The sequence below is a fragment of the Priapulus caudatus genome, unplaced genomic scaffold (genome assembly GCF_000485595.1).
Source record: "Priapulus caudatus unplaced genomic scaffold, Priapulus_caudatus-5.0.1 Scaffold36, whole genome shotgun sequence".
Lineage (NCBI taxonomy): Eukaryota > Metazoa > Priapulida > Priapulimorpha > Priapulimorphida > Priapulidae > Priapulus > Priapulus caudatus.
The window spans coordinates 622761-646126 of record NW_014577097.1 but is presented as its reverse complement, the minus strand read 5'-3'; the positions used below and the strand labels follow the sequence as shown (position 1 = coordinate 646126).

The 23366-nt window shown below is 49.2% G+C and overlaps 1 protein-coding gene across 1 annotated transcript in view; it reads right to left on the bottom strand.

Moving 5' to 3' along the window:
* Window positions 1-924: 924 nt before the first annotated feature.
* The window catches only part of LOC106818207 (guanine nucleotide-binding protein G(q) subunit alpha), a 29691-nt gene continuing 7249 nt past the window's right edge, over window positions 925-23366 (bottom strand). The window contains exons 3-8 of the mRNA XM_014822934.1: window positions 13034-13191; window positions 11951-12079; window positions 11179-11308; window positions 7565-7718; window positions 7132-7239; window positions 925-5228 (exon numbers count right to left, since the gene is read on the bottom strand). Of these exons, the coding sequence (XP_014678420.1) occupies window positions 5146-5228; window positions 7132-7239; window positions 7565-7718; window positions 11179-11308; window positions 11951-12079; window positions 13034-13191 (762 nt within the window). The 3' untranslated portion in view covers window positions 925-5145. The remainder of the gene's footprint in view (window positions 5229-7131; window positions 7240-7564; window positions 7719-11178; window positions 11309-11950; window positions 12080-13033; window positions 13192-23366) is intronic.

The window sequence follows — 23366 nt, the reverse complement described above, 5'->3', positions numbered from 1 at the left end:
AGTAGTAGTAGTAGTAGTAGTAGTAGTAGTAGTAGTAGTAGTAGTAGCAGCAGCAGCAGCCGTAGCAATAGCAGCAGCACCACCACCACCACCACCACCAGCAGCAGTAGCAGCAGCAGTAGTACTAGCAGCAGCAGCAACATCAGCCGCAGTCGCAGCAGCATCTTGCTGCAGGGTCGTGGAAGACGACTGGGACCGGGCGTTAGTCTGAACAAGCCCTGGTATAGTACCAGTACTATTACTGGTACTATTAGTGTGCGAATTGAAACTAGCGATAGGGAGGGCGACGTACGGCTCTAGACAGTGTACCATACAACGGCGCCAATAAATCGCGAATGTATGTATATGCGTGCGTGCGTGCGTGCGTGCGTGCGTGCGTGCGTGCGTGCGTGCGCCCGCGTGTAAGGGAGGCAGGGACCACACTCGTGCGGCGTTGCCGGGCGCACATCAACTGCGCGTGACGCACATATTCGACTCGTGCGATCAATTTGAGTGGCCCACCCTCGACCATAGACGTACGGTACGCGCTATAGAACGACCCAGAACCCCCCCCAAACAATCACGGGTAGGCCGCACCCTGTTCGAATACAGGAAGCTATAACAAGGGGCGGTTTATGTAAGTCCGGGGTCTTGCGCGTGAAGCGTGCGGTGGAACGCCATATAAATCTACCGATTGCAAAGAGGTGCACAAGAGCGCTGCAAAGGTGAGGTGATTCAGAGAGACTGGAATCCGACAGGTGAAACAGCGACAGGACAACGGGCGAGACGGCGACAGGAGGCCGACATTTATGACACAGGTAAGAGGCAGAGACAGGAGACGACACGTGTACGGCAGACGACGAGGAGACCACAGCCGAGTACATCTGTAAAGCGAACAACGCCAGCGACGGCGGCGGCAACAGATAAATCAATGCGGTGGACAGATTGAGTAATATCCAATAAAAATCTTTATTAATTTTTTTGCTACGTATATCGTTTAAATTACATCAGCTATTTCGGATTGCCATGCGACCATTTGTAGCCAGCCACTATGTGCAGCAACGCTAGGGCGAGTCGCTACAAGCAGTTCACACACACATACACACACACACACACGCACACACGCACGCACACGCACACACACACACACACGCACACACGCACGCACACGCACACACCCACACACACGCGCACACGCACAATCATACGCACACACGCACACTCACGCGCGCGCGCGTACCGAATGTTAAAACACTGAACGATAAAAACAGTAACTGAGGTGTGTTGCTGGGCACCGCCCCTCGGCAGAGGCAGCAGCACATATAAAACACCCGATGAAGTTGTATGACATCATGGTAGTAAGATCTATGGTATACAAACGTGAATACTATGTGTGAAGGTACAACAGACAATGTAGCTAGGCATGTAGTACTCTTGTTATGTCCAAGCTGTTCTTGCATTCAAACATTAATCTTAACAAATCAGTAACACATACATTCAGGTACAAAAAGCTACAACACACCAATATCTGTTTGACCTTGCCAGTCACTACTGTCTGGCTAATGGTTGGGGGACATCAGTCCAAGCCGCTTGCAACATTAATGTATAAATAAAAGCCACGGCTCTTGATACGGCCGACTTAGCGTTTATAATACAATATACGACTTCTTAGTTTCACATAACAATGCTAAACAGCATTTTCCTCGGAGTCGCTGACAAGTTGCGCAAAACTCGAGGCGCAGCCAGTGAGCGCCCTCTGCTGGCGGCGCCCTCCGCTCGATCAAGCGGCGCCGTCATCCCCACAGAGCGCTCCCGGCTGCAAATCACGGGACGGGCGCCACCAGGGGGCGTGCCCGGCGTGCCCGCCTGCCGGGGGGTACGCAGGCTGCGTCTCGTCCCGGGGGGAGGAGGGTGGGGGCAGCGGCCTGGGGGTCATACACCCAGGTCGCCGAACCGACAGAAGTCTAGCGCTCCGTTTCGTACCCTGTGATCGATGGACGCATCGGTGGCGCCCCCCCGCTGACCGCACGGCGGCGCCACCGTGCGTCGGAAACCGGCCTTCGATTTTCATACGGAGAACAACGACACACACACGGGAGAGATGAGGATGCACTCGCTAATGTGACGTATTGCGTAATTCCCTATAAAACACCCGGGCCACCGCCGCCGCCGCCGCCGCCGCCGCGCATCGTCCTGCGCGAGGAAGGCTGGACAGACACACACGCCGATCTTCCGCCGCAGCGCCGCCGTCCACCGCTGATGTCCGCTCGGGGATGCCGAGGTGGAGGTGGGCTCTCCCTATCTCGCTCGCGGATGCTGCTGCGGGGGGGAGGGAGGGGGTAGCGGGACACCGACACGACACAGCAGTCGTCTCTCGGTGGGGCGCAGTGCGGAAATGGCCCCGTATGAAAACGAGAGGTCCAGCTAAAGTCGAAATACACATCGTACAGCACCACCGTTCAGATCAAAAGTTACACAAAATGGGGAAATAATGCAACTACTTTTCACGCTTCATCAGCACTTCTACGGAGCAGTGTTCAACAGCTAAACATGTCACTGGTATGCTCACTTATGTACAGACAGGATGCAAAACAAATGCACATCAACCACAAATTCTTTATACTGCATGGATTCAGATCCACTTCAAATTACAATTACGTTTTTTGATTACAAAATGTCTCACTTCAGTTTCGCGGCGCCCTATAGCGGGTTCGTACAGCTCAGTCTCAATTAACTTTCCCCCTAGTTTTCTGCCAAGGAGCGCTGCGAAACCGACGCTAACGTGTAAACCTGATTGGCTGGCGTCAAATGACAAACCTAACAACACAAAACACACAGCCAACATTTCATAGTTGCAGAGACCCATGACGAATCTAGTAATCCTTCCACACAGTTCCATTATATTATCATACAGCCGTAAAACACGCTGTCGCCGCCACTTAAAACTTCGCTCCTCTCCGCTCACCAACCGGCGACTCGCAAAAACTAAAATACCACTTGGATGCCACCTTACGATTTCGCAAGGAATCAAAACGGGACTAAAACCCTAAATGTGTGTTGCATATACGGACCACAGCGTCCTGCTGTCTGACTAATGGGGGATGCTGGGCACAGCTTCAGTGCTGTGGAAGAGGAGGCTGCAGGTCGAGCGAATAACCTCTGCCTGACTGAGGCTGAGAAGCACAGTTACACATAGCAGGCCGGGGGAGGGGGGACGGGCACACTCACTACTCTGTATTAGGCTTAATGGTTTTACACGAACCTATAGTACAATAATTTCTAAATGTACAAATTTGTAGTTATATGTAAATGCATCAAATTTGGCCATAAAATGAGGCATATGTTACTATGACAACACAGGAGATCCAGCGTCAAAAATGCCACATGATGTAGCGTGGGAGCTCGACCGTCCCGACCCGATGATCGCCGCAACGCCCGCCAGGGGGCGCCGCGAGCCGGGCCGAGTGAGCGGCTAGGCGTCGGCATGGCAACTGGACCGCGTCATCTTGAAGCAAAAATTTTGGCGCCGTGCATCCGAGACGTGGACTCGAACTCGCGGGTCACTGCCGCGGAACGCTCCTTACAACCGGCGCCCTCTCTCGCTGCCGCGCGCGTGCGCGCGACGAACGACCCGAGTCACATCCAAGCAAAATCGTATTCAGATACGAGGCTACGCTGTTGCTGGCTGCTCCCTCTCTCTCTCTCTCACACAAGTTCATACGATCAAACAAATAAATACTGCCGTTCATACTCGACACGCCCCGCGGGTGTGCGCCATTACAGCAGACGTCATTGCGAAGACGCGAAAGCAGCGCTGACAGGGGTTCAGGTTAAGGATGGCCGAGCGGCCAATGTCGGGCAGGTAACGTCCGCCTCACGGGTGCTCGTCACGCGCCGGCGCCATCACTGCAGGCCTGCCGCCGCCGGGGGGCGCCACTGCGCACGCGCGCGCGCTCACAGTCGAGTCAGTGGCCGGCGCGAGGAGGCCCAGACGGGTGTGAATATAGCTATACAGACTGCCACAGTTAGAGATAAACACACGCGATCCAAACAGACACGCACACATAACTGGTTACATGGAGACGATTCGTCCCCGTCGGTGAAATAGTGACCCCACTCTAAGAGTTACGTACTGCTGCAATAAGTTAAGATTATAATACGTTTTTTTTAAAAAGCATTCCCACAAGCAGGAAGGCATCTCGCAAAACACCTCTTCACCACATCGAGGGTCGAGTCCCTATAAAACTACGTCGTACTATTTGCCCGAGAGAGAGACGGTGATACTGAACAGAAGTATCGGTAAAAAAGCGCCCACATTCTCACATCCCCGTCAACGATAATCGCTAGCGATTAATTCACCAATTAACCATAACAATCGACTACAATTAATTAACACATTAACCGCTGCGTCACCTAGCAAATCTGAAAATATGTACCACGGTATTAAAGCTTAAAATTCAAAATTATCAAAAAGGCCAGTAGTTAGCTGTAGTAATATAAAGACGTACTGACAACTAGACAAGCAGACTAAAGTTAGCAACTTGTTATAACAGCCTTCCATGCTCGTAACAGAAGAACCCTAGTGGAGATTACTATTTACACAGGCCGCGATGACTAGTCGCGCAGCAAGGCCCCCAAACCCTGTGAAGAACAAGCCCGCTGGAGCCAGGCAGGGGGCGCTCATCCAGTCGCAGCCGATGTCAAGCTGCCGCCGCCGCCGCGCGCAAGATGGCGTCCGCGCGCGCGCTCGCGCGTTTCGGCGACGCCTGCGCGGGCGGCGAAACCGGCACAGAAGACAGCAGGGGCCATGGACCTGAGCACTGCGCGAGGACAAGAGCGTGCACCTGGGCTCGTGCGGGGCGGCCCACCGCCGGGGCCGCGTCGACGCTCCGCCGCCCGCTCTCCCGCTGACCCCCGCTCCTCATCCTCCTCGCGCGAGGGGTCGTGCGGGCGGCTCACACGCGGCTGCACCGTGTTACGGTGCAATTAACGGGCAGCTCGCGCGCGCCCCCGCTACAGGCCAATATCGACACGTAATACATATTGTACAGATACAAAACTTGACCTTGACTTCTTGACCTTGGTCTCGCTGCTCAAGGACACTTGACATCAAACCGTTGCCATGACGACGTGACGCACACAACATGGCCGCCACCAAATGCACCCTTATACCAAGTTGTACTCCTTTAGGTTCAGTTGCAAGATTGTATCCTTGACTGCAGCGAATACAAACCGAATGTTCTCAGTGTCTGCAAAGAGAAACGTGAAATAGACGTAACAAAAACCAATATCAACAGCAAAGTAGATAGGAAGTACTACTTGATTTGATATCAGATTTTACTCGACCTACTTTATATTGACCGAAATTATGAAGCCATATAATCAATCGTGCCACTTATCATTATGTTAGCCAGGGCCTGAAACTAACCTAAAATGTTCACTAGCCAGCAGGGCTAGTGACGCTGATAGGGTCTATGTCCCCCAGTGTACTGCCGGAACGTACCCTGGGTACGGTCCGGTATACCGGAACGTACCCTGGTACTAAATACTACTATCTAATATGCCGGAACGTACCTCGCCTACTCCACTAACGAGTCTAGGAGGTCGCCTACGCCTACTCCCTAACCCTAACTCTAACCCTAACCCTAACCCTAACCATATCAGCTAGATAGATACCAGGGTACGTTCCGGTATACCGGACCGTACCGAGGGTACGTTCCGGCAGTACCCTGGGGGACATAGACCCTATCAGCGCTAGTGACCTGTAAAATCTACTAGCCCTTAAAAATATCTACCAGCCCTTAGTTTTCTGAAGTGCGGCGCTGAAGCTACGTGGTGAGCACAGTTTTGCCATTTTTTGGGGGGGGGATCTGGGTTTTGACTTTAAACGCTCCGAGATGCATTCTGCAAAATTCATTGACTTTCTGAAAATCTAGATTCAGTATACACATCAGTACTATGTTATAAGAGCAGAATAATTATATTCCTTATAGTAATTAACGATTAGAAGCATTAGTCAGTTTACTGAAATGTGAAAGTTCCTGTTTAAGTGGAACCGTTTGTGACTATCTCTACTACAAGTACAGAGGTTGCTAGTAGTTAGTACAAGTACAGTATAGAGTTATAAGTTGAGTTATCCTGTTTGTGATAGTTTAAGATTTGTAGAGTTGTATCGCAATTATATTAGTTCACTGAATATAAGCCACATAGAAGCAAGCGTGTTATGCTAGGCCTAGTGTTAGGATGAATTTCGTATTATAACAAGCTTAGAGTACCAGTTACAGGAATGTAGGTTTAAAGGTATATATGCGTGTTATTTTCATAACAGTACCTGACAAAACCATGACTACTATTCCACGTCAATTATAGACACAGAGACTGGATTGTATATTAGCCAGGGTGATTCCAACTGAGTATAAGTAAATTTGAGTTTGTAATTTGCTTATTTAGCAAACATCAAATTGAAATCTTCTTTTCATTTGAAAAAGGGAGGGATTGTAGTGTTTAACCCTGAGATCAGCTGAACCGTAAACTAACCGTTCCACGAACATAAACAGAAAGTAGAACAGCAACGTATTGCGTACATACACTGTGAGGGAATTAATGTGGTTTAATCCGGTAGTTAAGTCTACAGTATCCAATATGGCAGCGTTCAGCATCGTGACTGTTATGTTTAGGTTTTGCAATTTTATTATGTTTGCACGCGCAAATTTTATACTACTTATTACTAGTTCGGTCCAGTTAGTAGTTGCTGAAAAAGTACTAGTAATATGTTATCTGGTAGGCATTCCCACTCGCCAACAGGGCTGGTCAACCCAGACACTCTACTAGCCTCGGGAGAGCGGGCGAGCGTTAGTTTCGAGCCCTGTTTCCCATCTACTTTAAACAAACTGCTGCGGTACTTAAACAAACATGTACTCAACAACATGTACATGGCGCTCACACACATACGTACGCACGCACGCACGAATGCACAAGCACACGCACGCACACACCTTCATCAAACACACACACATACATACACACGCACGCACGCACGCACACATGCAGGCACACACGCATGCACGCACGCACGCACGCACGCACGCACACACGCACTCGCATGCATGCACAGGCACACACACACACACAGTCGTAGAAGCGCGTGCTTACCTGTGGCACATGTGAAATGAGAATAAATGATCTTATCACTGTCAGGGTTGAGGTCAACAAACATCCTCAGTATGAACTCCCTTGCTGCCTGTGCATCCCTCTGTGGACCTGCACATAGATACATACATACAGTATACCCTCAACCCTTTCTCACACACACACACACGCACGCACGCACGCACTCACGCACACACACACACACACACAGCTGAAATAGCACACAGGGTATAGTGCACAGTGTGTAAAGGTCTGACCAGGTCTAATCACACGATCTTTCGCATTTCTGTTCTACACCAGCCATTAGCGTTCACGAGATTAGTTAGGTTTTGTGAAAATTAGAAAAAAGGAGAAAAGGCTATGATGTAGCGATGCAAAGGGGGCTGAAGAGAAAAAACAGACAGGGGCGTGATTCCATGCTATACACAAAACTTACCATCAAATTCTGGAAAATAGTCTACAAGATGCGAATGCATGATCTTCTCTTCCAAAAGATCCTTCTTGTTTAGAAAAAGGATAACGGATGAGTTTTGAAACCAGGGATATGTTATTATTGTTCTGAATAGCGCTTTACTCTCCTCCATTCGGTTCTGAAACAAAAAAAGCAGAGCATGGAATAAATTTAGGTGCGACCGCACTGAAACGACGATATATTATGCGCATGAAACGTTAAAATTACACGTTAAACCTAAAAACCAATCCCTGTTACCTTTTCATTAACTGATCATCCCTTGTTTTACGGTTTCAAAGAAACAATGCATTGGACAGGTAGCATTAGTATAATGAGGGCGGAAAGGGGTAATAAGGGATCAGTTCTTCCTATTCTATGTTAACACCGAATTTTTAATAAATTCCCATCAAAAACCTTCCATTTCCATAGCCTCCCTTTGAGGTACAGGCTTTCAGGCTTACAGATGAATACCACTAGGTGGCAGCACATGCCTTGCTATGACTAATGAGGACATTTCTGGGCAGTGTCTCGACGCCCGGTCATCATGCGCATAACACGTGAACCTTATTGACACGGTGACCAGGCGAATAGAAATGCCAGGGGATTTGTTATTTGCGCGGTTAGATTGCGGATAAGAATCGCTCGTTATTCGGCCTGCTAGTGTTTATAAAAGGCGGGATCGTAGGAAATCGCACTTCGGATCACTATGGATTACCGTGTGTATAGAAGTATATAGTACATCCCACCTGGACATAGTACTAGTCATTACTGCATATGATTTGCTTTAAATTCCTGTCCTAGTTCTGTTGTTTTTAATTTATTATCGTCCCACATGCTTTGTAGTGGTACGCACATAGTTGACTTTGTAATTACTACTTATAATAACCAGCTGAAAATTGTTGTTTTGGTTTTGTCGCTGTGCATGCAGAACAGCCTATATTTCAGTTAACATAAATATTTATTTCATTCCTCCCGGCGTTTTTCAATATCAACTATCTCATTTATTTACTTGCAGAAGTTACATAATCATCACTTCTTTGCTGATTGACATGCAGCAATAGATACACCACACAGGTTCATGCCTTTTATAAACACGGACCATGCAGATTTCATCATTGTTTGCGCAGTTATCCATTAGTACAAGGCTAACTCTGTTACCCGTCCACTGGCCAGGAGAGTAGAAACTCCTCTGCTATCGTCCACCCACACCCCCCAAAGCGTGAATTGCTATTTTCCTGATCACCGTGCCAATAAGGATTACACATTACTCTCAAGGTGACCGGTCGTATAGCAGCTTCCATTTCTGGGGGACATTTTCTTAGTACAGTAGAAGCAGCCAAACATCTATGGAATTGGGGACAAATCATATTTAACGCATAATTAAACGAACCATTCTGCAACCCAGCGAGAAACTGAAGAAGCCACGGTGTGAATTCGTGAGCATGAGAATGGCCGCTTTCTCCCGGACCAGTTTATCTGTGTATTAGTTGCCAGTGTGAAAAATCCGACTGGGTTTGTGTTCTTCAACATTTCTTTCTTGCAAACGTTTGTAACCAGGCAAATATTCTGTGGTAATGCGCAGTGTGTGTGTGCACGCCGTTACACAGTCGAGCTTTATACTATGTCTATTTACTGTCTGTTAATTGTTTCCATATCTGAAGTGACCGAAAGTGTAGACCAGCAGAGCATACAAGTAAACTGCAGGCTGGCAGGGACACGCCTATGCACGCACATGCACGCTTACATATGCACAAACACACCCGAGCAGACTAGCTGACAAATACAGACGAACACACCCGCTCACACAATTTTCCTCAGTGGCTTGCTAAACAAGCACACATGCACACGCACAGACACATACACACACGCACGCACACGCTAACAATCCCACACCTTGCAGACCGTGCATGTACACACGCACAGACACATGCACGCACGCACGCACGCACGCACGCTCACACACGCTAGCAATCCCACACCTTGCAGACCGTGCATGTACACACGCACAGACACATGCACGCACGCACGCACGCACGCACGCTCACACACGCTAGCAATCCCACACCTTGCAGACCGTGCATGTACACACGCACAGACACATGCACGCACGCACGCACGCACGCACGCTCACACACGCTAGCAATCCCACACCTTGCAGACCGTGCATGCACACACGCACAAACACATACACGCACGCACGCACGCACGCACGCTCACACACTCTAGCAATCCCACACCTTGCTAGACAGTGCATGCACACACGCACTCAGACATATACACATGCTCCCCACCACATAAGCTATGGACACACATATGAGCACACACGAACAGATAATCAAAGACACGCCCTATCTACCTCTAGGTATTTGCATGGCACTCGTCTCGCTATTATTCCACTATGCCTTTGTTTTCGTTCGTCTTCTACCTCTTCCCCTCTGCTCCGCCGCACCCACTTTTAAAACTCGCCAATTAAAAAACTTCTAGCCTACCCATCCATTCTTTCCTGCTCCACCTCTGCGACCCACTGACAAGCATAACTGCTAGCACAGGAGGTTGCTCCGACAGTCAATTGGTTTCAGAGCCGCGGCCGGGAAAGTACAGCCGAGCCACAAACGTTGACCCCCCGCCTCAGCCCCGCCCCCGCCCAGCAACAGCAACGGTCGGCCGCCGCCGCCGACGAACGACAAGTGAACATCTTCCACGATATCATCGCGCGGGGCGCGCTCGCGCACCTATTCTCGCTCTCGGCCGCCGCGCATTTTTATCCGGCCGGCTCGGATTAATTACGCCATTGTCAGCTCTTAAATCGAATAAAAGTCAGTCTGTGAACCACATACGTTTACCGCACAGCAATTTCCCCCATAAAATATTCAGCCGGGATGCGCGCCCCCCCCTCCCGCAGCATCCCGGAGGCTGCGTGCGCGCGAATACGCCCCAACCGCATTAGGCACGAGAGTGGCGTCTCGGCGCGCCACCTGGGGACCGACGCGCAAGCCGCTTATGTAGATCGCCTTCATAATACATGAGCGTTCCCCGAAAGCGGTGACTCATCGCCCCCGCGCACCGACGCCGCAAAACAAAGTCCCCGCTCAACCCGCGCGTTTCGCGATCGGCCGAGGAGCGCAAAGGTTGAGGCGCAGGAGAGAAGAAGCCATTGTGAACCCCCCACTCCTACGCGCTGCGAGGGGACTATCCCTAACCCACCCCAGGAATCATCCTTACGTGAGGGGAAACGACGTCCCCACTAAACCCGCGCATTTCACGATTGGCCGAGGAGCGCAAGGGTTGAGGCGTGGCAGGGAAGAAGCCAGTGTGATTTGTGAACCTACGCGCTGCGACAGGACTGTCCCTACCCCTGTCTCGACCTGTCTCGACCCCGGGGGTCGACTCGAAAGCCTAGTGCTACTTTGACTCTCACACAGCACTCATTTGTTAGTAAGTTCGCTATTCCTTTTTATTTATACTCTCACGTTACACCTATCATACACCTGCTGTATTGTAACTAAGTTATGTGCTAAATAACAAATCTGAAAATCTACCCCACCCCTCAGGTGTCATCCCTATGTGGGTGGGGGGGGGACGACTGGGATCACACTCACCTCATTATCAGACTCTACCAACACCTGGTCATATTCACTTAAGGCTACAAGAAACATGATTGACGTGACGTTCTCAAAGCAGTGGATCCACTTGCGCCGTTCTGACCTCTGACCGCCTACGTCAACCATTCTGAAACGCAAAGGTCAGGACGTCGGAGAATTAGTTTTCGCGAAATTTTTAATTCCCGATCGATTACGAGCCACACGCTGCGACTCTGTACAGATCTCGATCCTTGCACTGTGTGGACTCACGTGGCCCATATATTCAGGGTTCTCCAAGCTTTTTCATTATAGCATGGCGCAGGCTGCCTTTACAGTCCTGGTTTTAGCATTTTTTAGCAAATTTTAGCATGGCGGCTATGATATTTAGAGTGGCGGGTGCATTTTAGGATGGCGGGGCTCGACGATAGCCTGGCGGACCGCCAGGCTATAAGTGCTCTTGGAGAACCCTGATATTGTAGACAGAAGGTGCTCACCTTAGAAGTTAGAATAAGATGGCATAAGTAGTTGGGAAAGACAGTTTCTAATCACATGGTATGTTCTGATGTGAGGTCTTATAGAAACTTTTCATACACGGTCACTGATTTATCTCATAATAGTTTCATTGTGAAACACTACCACTTTATCTTGCACATGACTAGTGCTCAGGAAAGCAAGTTGTGTTGATTAAGTTTAAGATGATCCTTAATACCTTGGCAGAAACAGAAATGATAACAATGACCGAGCTCTAGTCACAAGATGTTACTGACAAATGCAGAACGTGTGTACTTACCTAAATATTATAGACTCTAAGTCGAAAGGGTATTCTATAATACCGGTTGTTGGGACTCTCACTCGTAGAATATCTTGCACCGTTGGTAGATAGTCAGGGGCTGATACTCTATCTAGGTCTGTGAGATAACTGCGTGCAAAAAAAAGAACCATGTCAATGATGCGTGCCGCCAGAGGGCTTCCTCCTCTTCTAGTCTGGCTTCCTTCCAATACAGATGCTGATCTAATGCACAGCATTAGTCTGGTAGTCTAAAAGGCTCATCCAGGCTTCGCCGTCTGAGAAAACCATGGGACCTAAAAAAAGGCTGATTTTCTCTAGACGGTTGATTTTCGTTCCCATGGACATCGGCGATGGGGCTGTTTATTCTTGGGCCGATCGGCCCCGTGAAAAGGAGAAGCCTGCTTCATCACGGCACTACAGCACTACTGGAAAGGTGCAGGAGAGGACGAGTAACCGAGGAAACCACAGAAATGGCTTCACAGCACAGATGCATGTAAGGATGGTAGAGGGGAGATGCCGGAAGGCAATAGAGGGGTCAGTCAATCTGTATAAATTCTTCAAGGCGTGGTTGACGGTGAAGACGGCAATGATGTTTGATTGCTTTGCCTGGAGATGACAACCCTACTAGTCAGCAGTACTGAAACTACTACTAGTGTTGCCTCAGATATTCGTGTTAGGGGGAAAATAATGCTAAGCCTTCTACATGCCATTCACTCCATCATATACAGGGTTTCTTCTGAGGGGAAATTAGACAACGGAGGTAATGGCCAGTTTGGGGGAAAATGCGCATGATGGATTTAAAGACGTGCCGTAGGCACGCATGTGGAAGCTGCAGGCGGACACGGGGGAAGAGAGGGAGAGGGGGAAGTCCCTTTCTCGCTGGGAAGGGGGGTTCTGGGGGTCTCCCCAACAAAATTTTAAAAATTTGAATGTTAAAAATTGTTACAAGAACATTTTCACAACGGCGATGTTAAATTTGACAACGGCGGTGCGCCACTGTACCTCTCACGTATAAGAAACCCTGATATATAGCCATGTTTAGTACTACTACACCGAGTACACATAGAACGAGCTTGTACTTACTATTTAGCTGAGTCTGTGAGCTGGTATTCTCTTCGTCTATCATAGCATTCTTGTATCCCACTGTCACCCCATAAGCTCTTGATGGCCTCCACGTAGGGCGATTCAAACGTAGTCACTGTCTCGTAGTCGACCTGTTTCACCATCGCCGCCCTTTCCTGCTAAAAAACCAAATGGAACACGTCAGGACAGGCGTAAAGCGGACGACCGGACACCGTAAGCTGCGCTGAACGTAGAGTGACAGAGACCAGCGCCGGTGTCTCGCAACAATCAGAGACGCCGGCTGAAAAGCTTAACGTATATCAACAGGCATTAGCTCACGCAACTGTACAGTAAGTGTGAGTAACCAAGCCACACCAGCCCCCACGTTTCACGGAAAGAAACTATCGCTGCACCGGGCGACAACGACCGTTTATGCCCGCTCTGACTTCCAGCTGTTCATTGCTCACGTTTGCCCGCCACGATCTTACAACAACTATTATCTTGAGAAAAATGGTCATAACAACCCGATGGTGGAAAATCGGGCACAACTACAAAATCCATAATAACAAGGGGGAAAAAAATGAAAAAAACGTCAAAATAACAAATATTCAATCACCAGTTCACTTGAATAATGACTAAATAAACATAAAAATAAATATATTTTTTTCAGTTAATTCACACAAAAACACACTCAGTCAGATGCATACATTAAAGTTCCCCCATCGCATCTCTGGAGACATAGGTACTGCATCATTTTACCTTGTCAGTTCGCTACGCACTGCTGCAACCAATGCTAGCTGTGAATTCAAGTATAGCAATCATGTATGCTAACGTTTCGACATTCTCCAGCTGCTTACTGCTAACCCATAACTCTCAACATTGTGTATTATAAGAGTGTGCATAAGCATAATATAGCATGCACATGAAATACACGTGATAGCATTGCACGTCTGAGAGGGGACTGTCTCACACTCGCTGGCTCATGTGCAGCAGAGATAGTTTAGATACAGTGTGTTGCAATCAAATAATAAATTGCTGTACTTTCAATGTAACTCTTTCACATTCTGCATCTGCCAATATGATTGGTTCTCCCTCTACCTGTCACTTCGATCTCATTATCTCCCTGTTACTCAGTGAAAAAAATACAGGGGGGCTCGGGGCGATTTAGCCCCCGAAATGCCAAAAAGAGCCCCGGAAATGCCAAAACGAGCCCCCGTAAATTTGCATAGAGTTCAATGCAAACCAAATTTTAGAGTGCTATTTTCATGCACGCGAGCTTGAAAAGTAGCCCCCGAAAAAATAATTTTTTCCCTGCTGTTAGTGTTACTTGTTCTCGCACTCTCGCTCCACGTTTCTTGCACCTATCTACCGCCCTCTCGCAACCTCTCTGTTAGTGTATACACCTCTCTCCCTCTCACTCCTCCTTTTCGTCTCTATCTCTCTGAGTCTGCCTTCCTATCTTATCTATCTATCTATCTATCTATCTATCTATCTATTCTTATCTATCTCTCTATCTATCTCTCTCTCTCTCTCTCTCTCTCTCTCTCTCTCTCTCTCTCTCTCTCTCTCTCTCTCTCTCTCTCTCTCTCTATCCTTGCTTTCTGGCAATCAATGATGTGATGAGGGGGCATGCGCCCAGACAAGCCTGTATGCTTTCTCTTACATGTACGTTTCTGTCTCGGCACGTATGCCCTGCTAGCAAACACATAGCGACGCACACGCACACGCACACGCACACGCACACGCACACGCACACATACGACATAAAAGCACATTAACTGATAGGTCTGAATGCCGTCAAGGTGACACAGGGTTCGTGTGGAGCTGAGCTATGATATGAGAGAGATATGAAATGAGAGAGATGCAGAGGAATTAGATAATGGGAGCGGAGGACGTGGGCACGGAGGGTGATACGGAGATTAGGAACGGCGGATTTCGATAACTGGACGAGAAGAAGAAGAAGAAGAATAGAGGAAGATGGAGAGTTAGATAAGGAAAGTGGGAAAGGTGTACGTGAAGGCAAGCTGGAGAATGAGTCAGAAAAGTTAGGATGGGGTTGATAAGCATCACAGTTGCAGGTGTATTGGCTAAGCTAAAGTTGAGCAGTTTCAAAAATAAAAAACCTCTGGGAGGAGATGGAACATGGGTAATATGGCTAACGCATCCTAAACAATCACATCGCGCTGGGATCAAGAACAAGGAGCACGTTACGGGAAGGCAATACCACCGGAGCTCAGAACTACGCGGGCGCACATGGTGAACAACTTCTTGGGCGGATATTCTGAAGGTGACGAACATCCTCAGTAGACCATCTCGGTAGTTCACCACGCGCACCTTTGCGCAATGCCCGAGAGGACAGCCGAGAGGAAACAGCGAACAATGCTGCGGGACGCTGACGTAGGGAAACCAGTGAACCAAGCACGTTAACGTGCTCTGTGTAGGCACGCCACATACAATGCGGGTGCACGCCCGCCAACCGACGCTCCTTCCTCCGCGACGGAAATGTCCCGCCATCGAGAACGCGTTGTCCACCACCACCGCGCACATGGGGAGGGAGACCTACATACGCACGCACACGCGGGCCCGGCTATAATTAGCCGCCATCAGGCGCCAATTCTTGATAGGCCCGTGTCGTAACACTGCCACATGCATACTGGCTTCATATTTGGCTGGTGGGCGTATGAGAACGGTGGGGGTGGGGGTGGGGGAGACTTTCACTGAACCAATGCTAGCGAACGTGTGTCTCATGGCGATCTCATGTAGACGTCTCCGCTCACCGACGAAGGAACGGAGTGGACCACAGCTGTATCTTACTTGTACAGATAGTTAGTTTATCATAGAATATCTATGGGGTAGATTTCAGATGTACATACACATAGTTTATCGTAGGATATCTATGGGGGTGGATCTCAAATGTATCTACATACACAGTTTATCATCTAGGATATCTATAGGGGTGAATCTCAGATATAGCTACATACACACAGTTTATCATAGGATATCAAGGGGGAGGGTAACAGATCTATACATCCACATGCACATGTATAACATTTCATAAGATATCTATGCGGGTGGATTTCAGATGTATGTACACACACATAGTTTATCATAGAATATCTATGGGGCGAATCTCAGATGTATCCACATACACATAGTGTATCATAAGATATAACTGGGGAGAGTCAGAGATATTTCCACATACACGTGACATAATGTATCTTGAGATATACCTAGGCTACGGAATTGGCACCCGCTTCAACAATGCTCCATACCGGTGTGTGATCAATCCAGCAACACGCGCGCGCATGTGTGTGTTTGTGTGTGTGTGTGTGTGTGTGTGTGTGTGTGTGTGTGTGTGTGTGGTGGGGTTGGGGGGAAGGGGGTTATAGATTGATGCAGGGGAACAACGAGTTCCTCAGCTGCAAAGCCGAGTAGATAATGAACTAATAAACAAAGTCGAAGAATACATAAATAAATAGATAGAAAGATTCAAAGTGCATAATTCCTCCCACGCAATGCGTTAACTACGAATTGCAATTGCTTTAGCAGATCACCAATACCATAAATACTTGGGTGTGTACACTAAATTACAGCTAGGTGGACTATTCTGCAACATTAGCTACGCTTCATACAGGCACTGAACTTGGCAAAATAGAGAGATACGTGTCAACAACAAGGTTGTGAAGAGAAGTTCAAGTACAAATGTCAGGTGAACCCACACGGTCACAATTGCTGGCTCAGCTTCTATCCGCAATATAGCCGACTCAGATACATATATGTGATTCATCGGTAAAATTCAGACACATGCTGTAACATTCGCAACCCGAATGACAAGCTAACACCTGAGAGGAGCTCTCGATGACTAATCCCTCGCGACCAGACGAATTCGCCGAACCCCAGCTATCCGTATCGGCGGCTGCTGGAATCGAGGGCAGGCTGGAAGCCCCTGACACAGGGCACCCACGCACCCTGCACGCACGCACCGCCCTGCACGCACGCACACCCTCTTCACCGGCCGCGCACCGTGATGCATGAATCCAGACGCACGCTGCTGTAACCCATTCGTCACACCAATGTATATATATGTGCGTTTACATCAATCGGTATATATATATATATATATGCATTGTTTCCCCTCCAGTGACATGAGCGAGGCGGGATGCCTCGCTCAAATTCTCAGCCGCCACACAGACATTTGTCCAAAACACTGCCTCGCTGACGAAAATCACTGTTCTTCCATGTAGAACAGTGCTTATAATGCACTAAAATAACCTAGAATGCACCAAACTGCACAATTTTTCCAAATATTTTGCGAGTGGGGGATGACCCCCGGACTCCCAACTCGCTTTCTTAGGACCTCGAAACGCACAAACACACCAACAAAATTAACAGACCTTTTTCGCCAGGGGAAACACTGCATATATATATATATATTTGACAAATGTCTTAATAAATGTCTTAATAATGACAAATTTGTCTTTATTAATCCCTGATATATATATATATATATATATAATTTGGAGTTTCAGCTAGTAAAACTCCACAGATGTCTCCACACAACGTATGCTAATCTCACGATATATATATATATATATAATTTGGAGTTTCAGCTAGTAAAACTCCACAGATGTCTCCACACAACGTATGCTAATCTCACGGTCACCTACAACGCTCGAATATCAGGCCTGCGATATAGCCACGTCTGAGGCGCGGAATTCTCTCTCCGTTTTACGGATGCTCTACAGATCTATGTAGTTTTCGGGAGCTATGTTAGTCTACCTATGTTACTCTGTTACTCTGCCATGACAATGCTCTGACTACGTTACTCTGCCATGACAATGCTCTGACTACGTTACTCTGCCATTCGCGTCACCGGGATTTGTGCAAAACCAGAACGCACCGAGCTGCAGTAGTACGTCGCTTCTACCGGTGACGACGCGGCGGCGGTAGGCGTGGGTGCGGGCCGCCCCGACACGGCGACCGGTTTCCCCTCCTACCCCCCCCCCGCTAGCCTGTCGCAGACGAGTCACGGTGATCGGCGTACAAAACTCTAGGCAACGCTAACTAATCACCCAGACCCTCCCAGCGAGCACGTATCCAAGCGGGCACGTTTACGAACGCATGCACGCGCGCGCACGCACGCATGCATGCACGCGCGCTCACACATATGAACGCGCGCACACATGCACGCGCGCACACACGCACGCGCGCATACATGCACACGCGCACACATGCCCGCACACACACATGCACGCGCGCACACACGCACGCACGCACGCACGCATGCACGCACGCGCGCACACATGCACGCACACATGCACGCGCGCACACACGCGCGCACACATGCACGCGCCTGTGATTCCAGAACACATTAGCCAGAGCAACAGCATTTCCTACGGGGTCGTATAAACCTATCCAATATACCTACCATATGCCTCCGCACTGCACTTTTCTAGGGGCAACCGTTAAAAAATGCTTGCTATGAAAATGCGCTGGGGCAGCGATCGAGCACGTGTGTGGGTGGACGGGGGCGGGGGCGGTGTACGTGCGTGGGTGGGCGGATGCAGAATACGTGTGTGGGTGGGCGGGGTTGAATTTGTAGGTGCGGGCGGACGGGGGCTTAGCGCGGGTGGGCATAGGCTGGGTGTGTGTGCTTGCGTGTGCGCGTGTACGTGCGTGAGCGTGCGTGTACGGGCGCGTGGGTGGGCATGGTACAAGCGCGTGTGGGTGGAGACGAGGGCAAGCTCGCGCGAGGGGTGGGTGTGGAGGGTTGCATCAACAAGCGATATAAAACCCCGTGTGTAAAGTTCGGAGGCATCGAGCGGGAGACGTCTTGCGAGGGCGAGCGTGCGGTTGGCTGGCTGGCTACCCAAGCCGTGCGTGCGTGCCGCCGCCTCGAGGGTGTGGCACACAGCACCGGCTCAACTCCGCCAGCCCTTACTCAAACGCCCGCTGAGAAATCGCACGATTAGACTCCCGTCGAGCAAAATACTCCGGTCCTACACCCTTCAGCAGTTTACACCCACCCCCCCCCACCACCCACCACACACACACATATATATACACTGCTACACGCCCCCGCAGAAATAGGTTCCGTGGCGCCTAACGTAAGCAATCGAAGAGAGAAATACCTCAATAGCGCAGAATACAACTCTACGGGGAATGCATGGAGAGAGAGAGAGAGCGGAGGAAGCCGCGAGGGACGGAGGGAGGAGAGAAAGGAGAGAAGAGCAGAGGGAGGGGGGGAAGGAGCGGAGGAAGGAGAGGGGAGGAAGGCGGAGACGAGAGAGCCGAGGAGGAGGGGAGGGAGGGGAAGGGAGGAGAGACAGAGCAGAGAGAGAGAGGCGATGGGCAGGAGGGAGGAAGGCGAGAGAAAGAGAGACGACGAGAGAGGAGGGAGGAGGGAGGGCGGGAGGACGCAGCGGAGAGCAGCAGAGAGAGAGAGCACGAGCAGAAGCAGAGGAGCAGAGAGATGGAGAGGAGAGCAGAGACGAAGAGAGACAGCAGAGAGAGCACGAGACGACGAGGCAGAGAGACGAGCGAGAGAGAGAGAACTCTGTCTAACTCACTGACGGAGCGGAGCCGTGTCGTTGTCGACTTAAACGCTGAGATTGTGCATGATCCTAAAGAGTGCAATTCGTATAATTACTGCTTAGCAGCTACTGCCGCAGGAGAAGAAGACATTCCACACCTTAGACGAGCGAGCGAGCTCTGGGAACGCTTCGAATGTCTTCCACGTGCATAGCTGCAAACCGAGAGCCACTCCCTATCATCGTCCACAGAGCGTGCGCACACACACCCGTACACGTGCAGACACCACGTACACATTCCCTGCCATGATGCCGGCACACGCATGTGCACAAATATGTGCAGCTATGTGCACGCACGCATGCTAGGCACTAACACCACACATATACACAGAGAAACAGAACACGTACAAGTACACTCACATAGGGAGATAGTGTTAGGGGGGGGCGGTGGAGAGGAGAGTGACAGAACCAAACACATGCTCACGCGTACGCACGCACTTACGCACATACGCACGCGCACACACGCACGCACGCCTGCCCACTGACACAGCCACGCATGCACCCACGCGCGTGCGCACCACGTACACGCGCACACGCACACGCACACGCACACGCACACGCCACACCTACACCACACACACACACACACACACACACACTGCAGCCCAGCAGCAGCAGCAGCCAGCAGCATCAAACCAGGCCAGCAACAGCCAGCAGCAGCCAGCCCAGCAGCCAGCAGCAGCCAGCAAACTTTGACCGGCTCCTAGCTCAGGCCTGCTCTAGCTCAGCCCGCTCTGCTACTCGCACTATAAAATCAATTTCATCCTCCCGCCTGCCTGCCTGCCTGCCTTGTGTGTATGTGGGAGCTCAGCCTCTGCTGTAGCTGCACTGCACACATACACTGACTGGTACAGTAGGTTGACTGCTGGCACGCTTCTGAGACACATGCCTGCCTGCCTGCCTGCGCGGCTGTCTGCCTATCCGTCTGTTCGTCCATTCTCTCTCTATCATATCCCCATCCTATGTTCACGGTGGCGCTGTAGAACGCTCGCGCCCTTGCCTCTCCTTTGTCTTTTAAAACAACACAGGGCTAGTCACCATCGGTCCCCTCCCTCACGAAAACACTAAAACGTTACTTCATAAGCATCTTGATAAGCATATATAGTCGGCTAGCTTCGCGTGCTAAATACTTAATACTCGAATCCGTAAATCGGTGAGATAGCACCAGACGAGCAAGAACGAAAGAGCAAACCTGACAACAATAGCCCAGCGTCATTCAGCATCGGCCCACATCTCATCTAAAAAATCTTCACGAAACAACCAGATAGTAATTTTTTTTACATGGATCCACAGTTTCTTGTAAGAACATAGTGAATCGGGACAAAGGGGATAGCACGAGGCAGGAATCTCTTCGATTGTCACCGTAGGGGTCACCAATGATCACCGGATTAAGTCAACCAGATGGGTCACTGATTGTCACCATAGGGGGGTCACCACTGGACATCACGATGGGTCACCAGATGGGACCGTCCCCTGTGGTTACCATAGGTAGTTCTGACGCACTGCAGTTTTTGCCCATCCACGCAATAGCAGACAGTTGACACACTGGTATACACACACATATATACGTACCACAAAATTTAGGCAACGATAGAACCACACGTATCATTAGATTTTTAGACAACACTACCAATTTAGATATCACGATATTTGGGCCACAATAAGATACGTGCTACGATATGTAGGGCATGATACGACCACACGTATCCCAATATTTAGACAATAGGCTGTTCATCACGAGATATATATATATATATATACGTAAGTCGCGGCATAATAAATATGACATTATTTAGACCATAAAATGATTCGATAGATACATATCGTGATATTTAAGGCAACAATACAATATGCACCACGACATTTATACCACAATATGATTTGTATTACCATATTTAGGCTACGATACGACACGTATCACGATTTTTAGGCCATCATATTAGTGATTACGTCACCGTAAATAGTAAAAAAAATAATAAATTCCTCCACTTTTTCACAAAATACAAGTGATTCTGTTAACTTTTTATGGTGAAATTGCTGCATTATACTTCCTGTTTTACTATATTGTTCGATGTGGACATACACTCGTGACTCATATATATATAGCCCATAGCAAGCAATTATTGTCAGGAACATAATATCAAATCGTCCAGGTTTTTTAGATTTTTAACTAACTAGTTGAGAAACAATCTTATCAGGTAAGAATTTGACGATACGTTTTCCCGTTAGTTCTGTAAAAAAAATGTAAAATGTAAAATGTAAAAAAATTGCAACCAAATTATTACAAATTTTACCATAGAAAATTCGTGACGTAGTCAATTTAAAGCCATGTAATATTTAGGCGATGATACTATACATATCATATTTAGGCCATAACACGATATGTATCATAACATTCATGCAACTGCATTTACCGATTGATTCATCACAATACACAACTTTCATATTTGTATGACTCTCAGAATGAATGTATTTTTTTATGGTTTTTAAGTTGATTGTTGATGAAAAAAGCGATACGGGTGTGTAACGAGTACCTGTATTCAGGGTTATATGTACTGGTAAGTCCTTGCACCTCTAGTAGACACACGGACCAATTCTAAGTTGCGGGCAACCCCTACTCATACCTGCGCATACGAACCGAATGAAGGTGACCTCCCCCTATGTATACCAGACTGCCGACTGCGACGCAAGGTACACAATATTATTAAAAGCCAGCGGCAGTTAGCTAAAGTACACAGCACACCTACACCACTAGACCGGCTGTGTTCTTCCAAGGTACACAACACACCCAACCACTTGACCAAACGATATTTTTTAACAAAACGCAATCTCCGCTAATGCCAGGCGGGCCGCTTGCTTCGAGCGCCGCAACTCTCACTCGACCCCACCGCTACTAACCACCCGCTCCGCTCTCCGCAACCGCACCGCCACCGGTCGGTCGGACCGAATTTTTGGACTTTGCGTGGGTGCGGCGTAGAAGACCACGTATTTACGAAAAACCCACCGAATTGCCCCTCGCGCGTGTTGAGCCGCCGAGTTATGACGGCGCCCGATCGTAAATCATGCCGCCTATGTGGAGCGCGGGCGCGCAAAACCCGTCCCTTCAAAAAGTCGCCGAATGCTCGACGCTACCTGGCAGGCACCGCGAAGGCAGCGAACAGAATCTGAGACAAACTGTTGCCAACCGATCGCGTAGCGTGAGCAGAAATGAATCCGTATTGCCAGACACAAACTTGTGCCGAGCTGCTCTCACATACACATGGTGCATGTATGTGCTACCCAGCAGAGGTGAACTCAGCTGTATTCCCTACCAGGAGTTTACTCAGCTGTATTCCCCAGCAGGGGTGAACTCAGCTATATTCCCTACCAAGGGTGAACTCAGCTGTATTCCCCAGCAGGGGTGAACTCAGCTGTATTCCCCACCAGGGGTGAACTCAGCTGTATTCCCACAAGGAGTGAACTTAGCTATATTCCCTACCAGGAGTGAACTCAGCTGTATTCCCCACCAGGAGCGAACTCAGCTGTATTCCCCACCAGGAGTGAACTCAGCTATATTCCCTACCAGGGGTGAACTCAGCTGTATTCCCTACCAGGGGTGAACTCAGCTGTATTCCCCACCAGGGGTGAACTCAGCTGTATTCCCTACCAGGGGTGAACTCAGCTGTATTCCCCACCAGGGGTGAACTCAGCTGTATTCCCTACCAGGGGTGAACTCAGCTGTATTCCCCACCAGGGGTGAACTCATCTGTATTCCCCACCAGGGG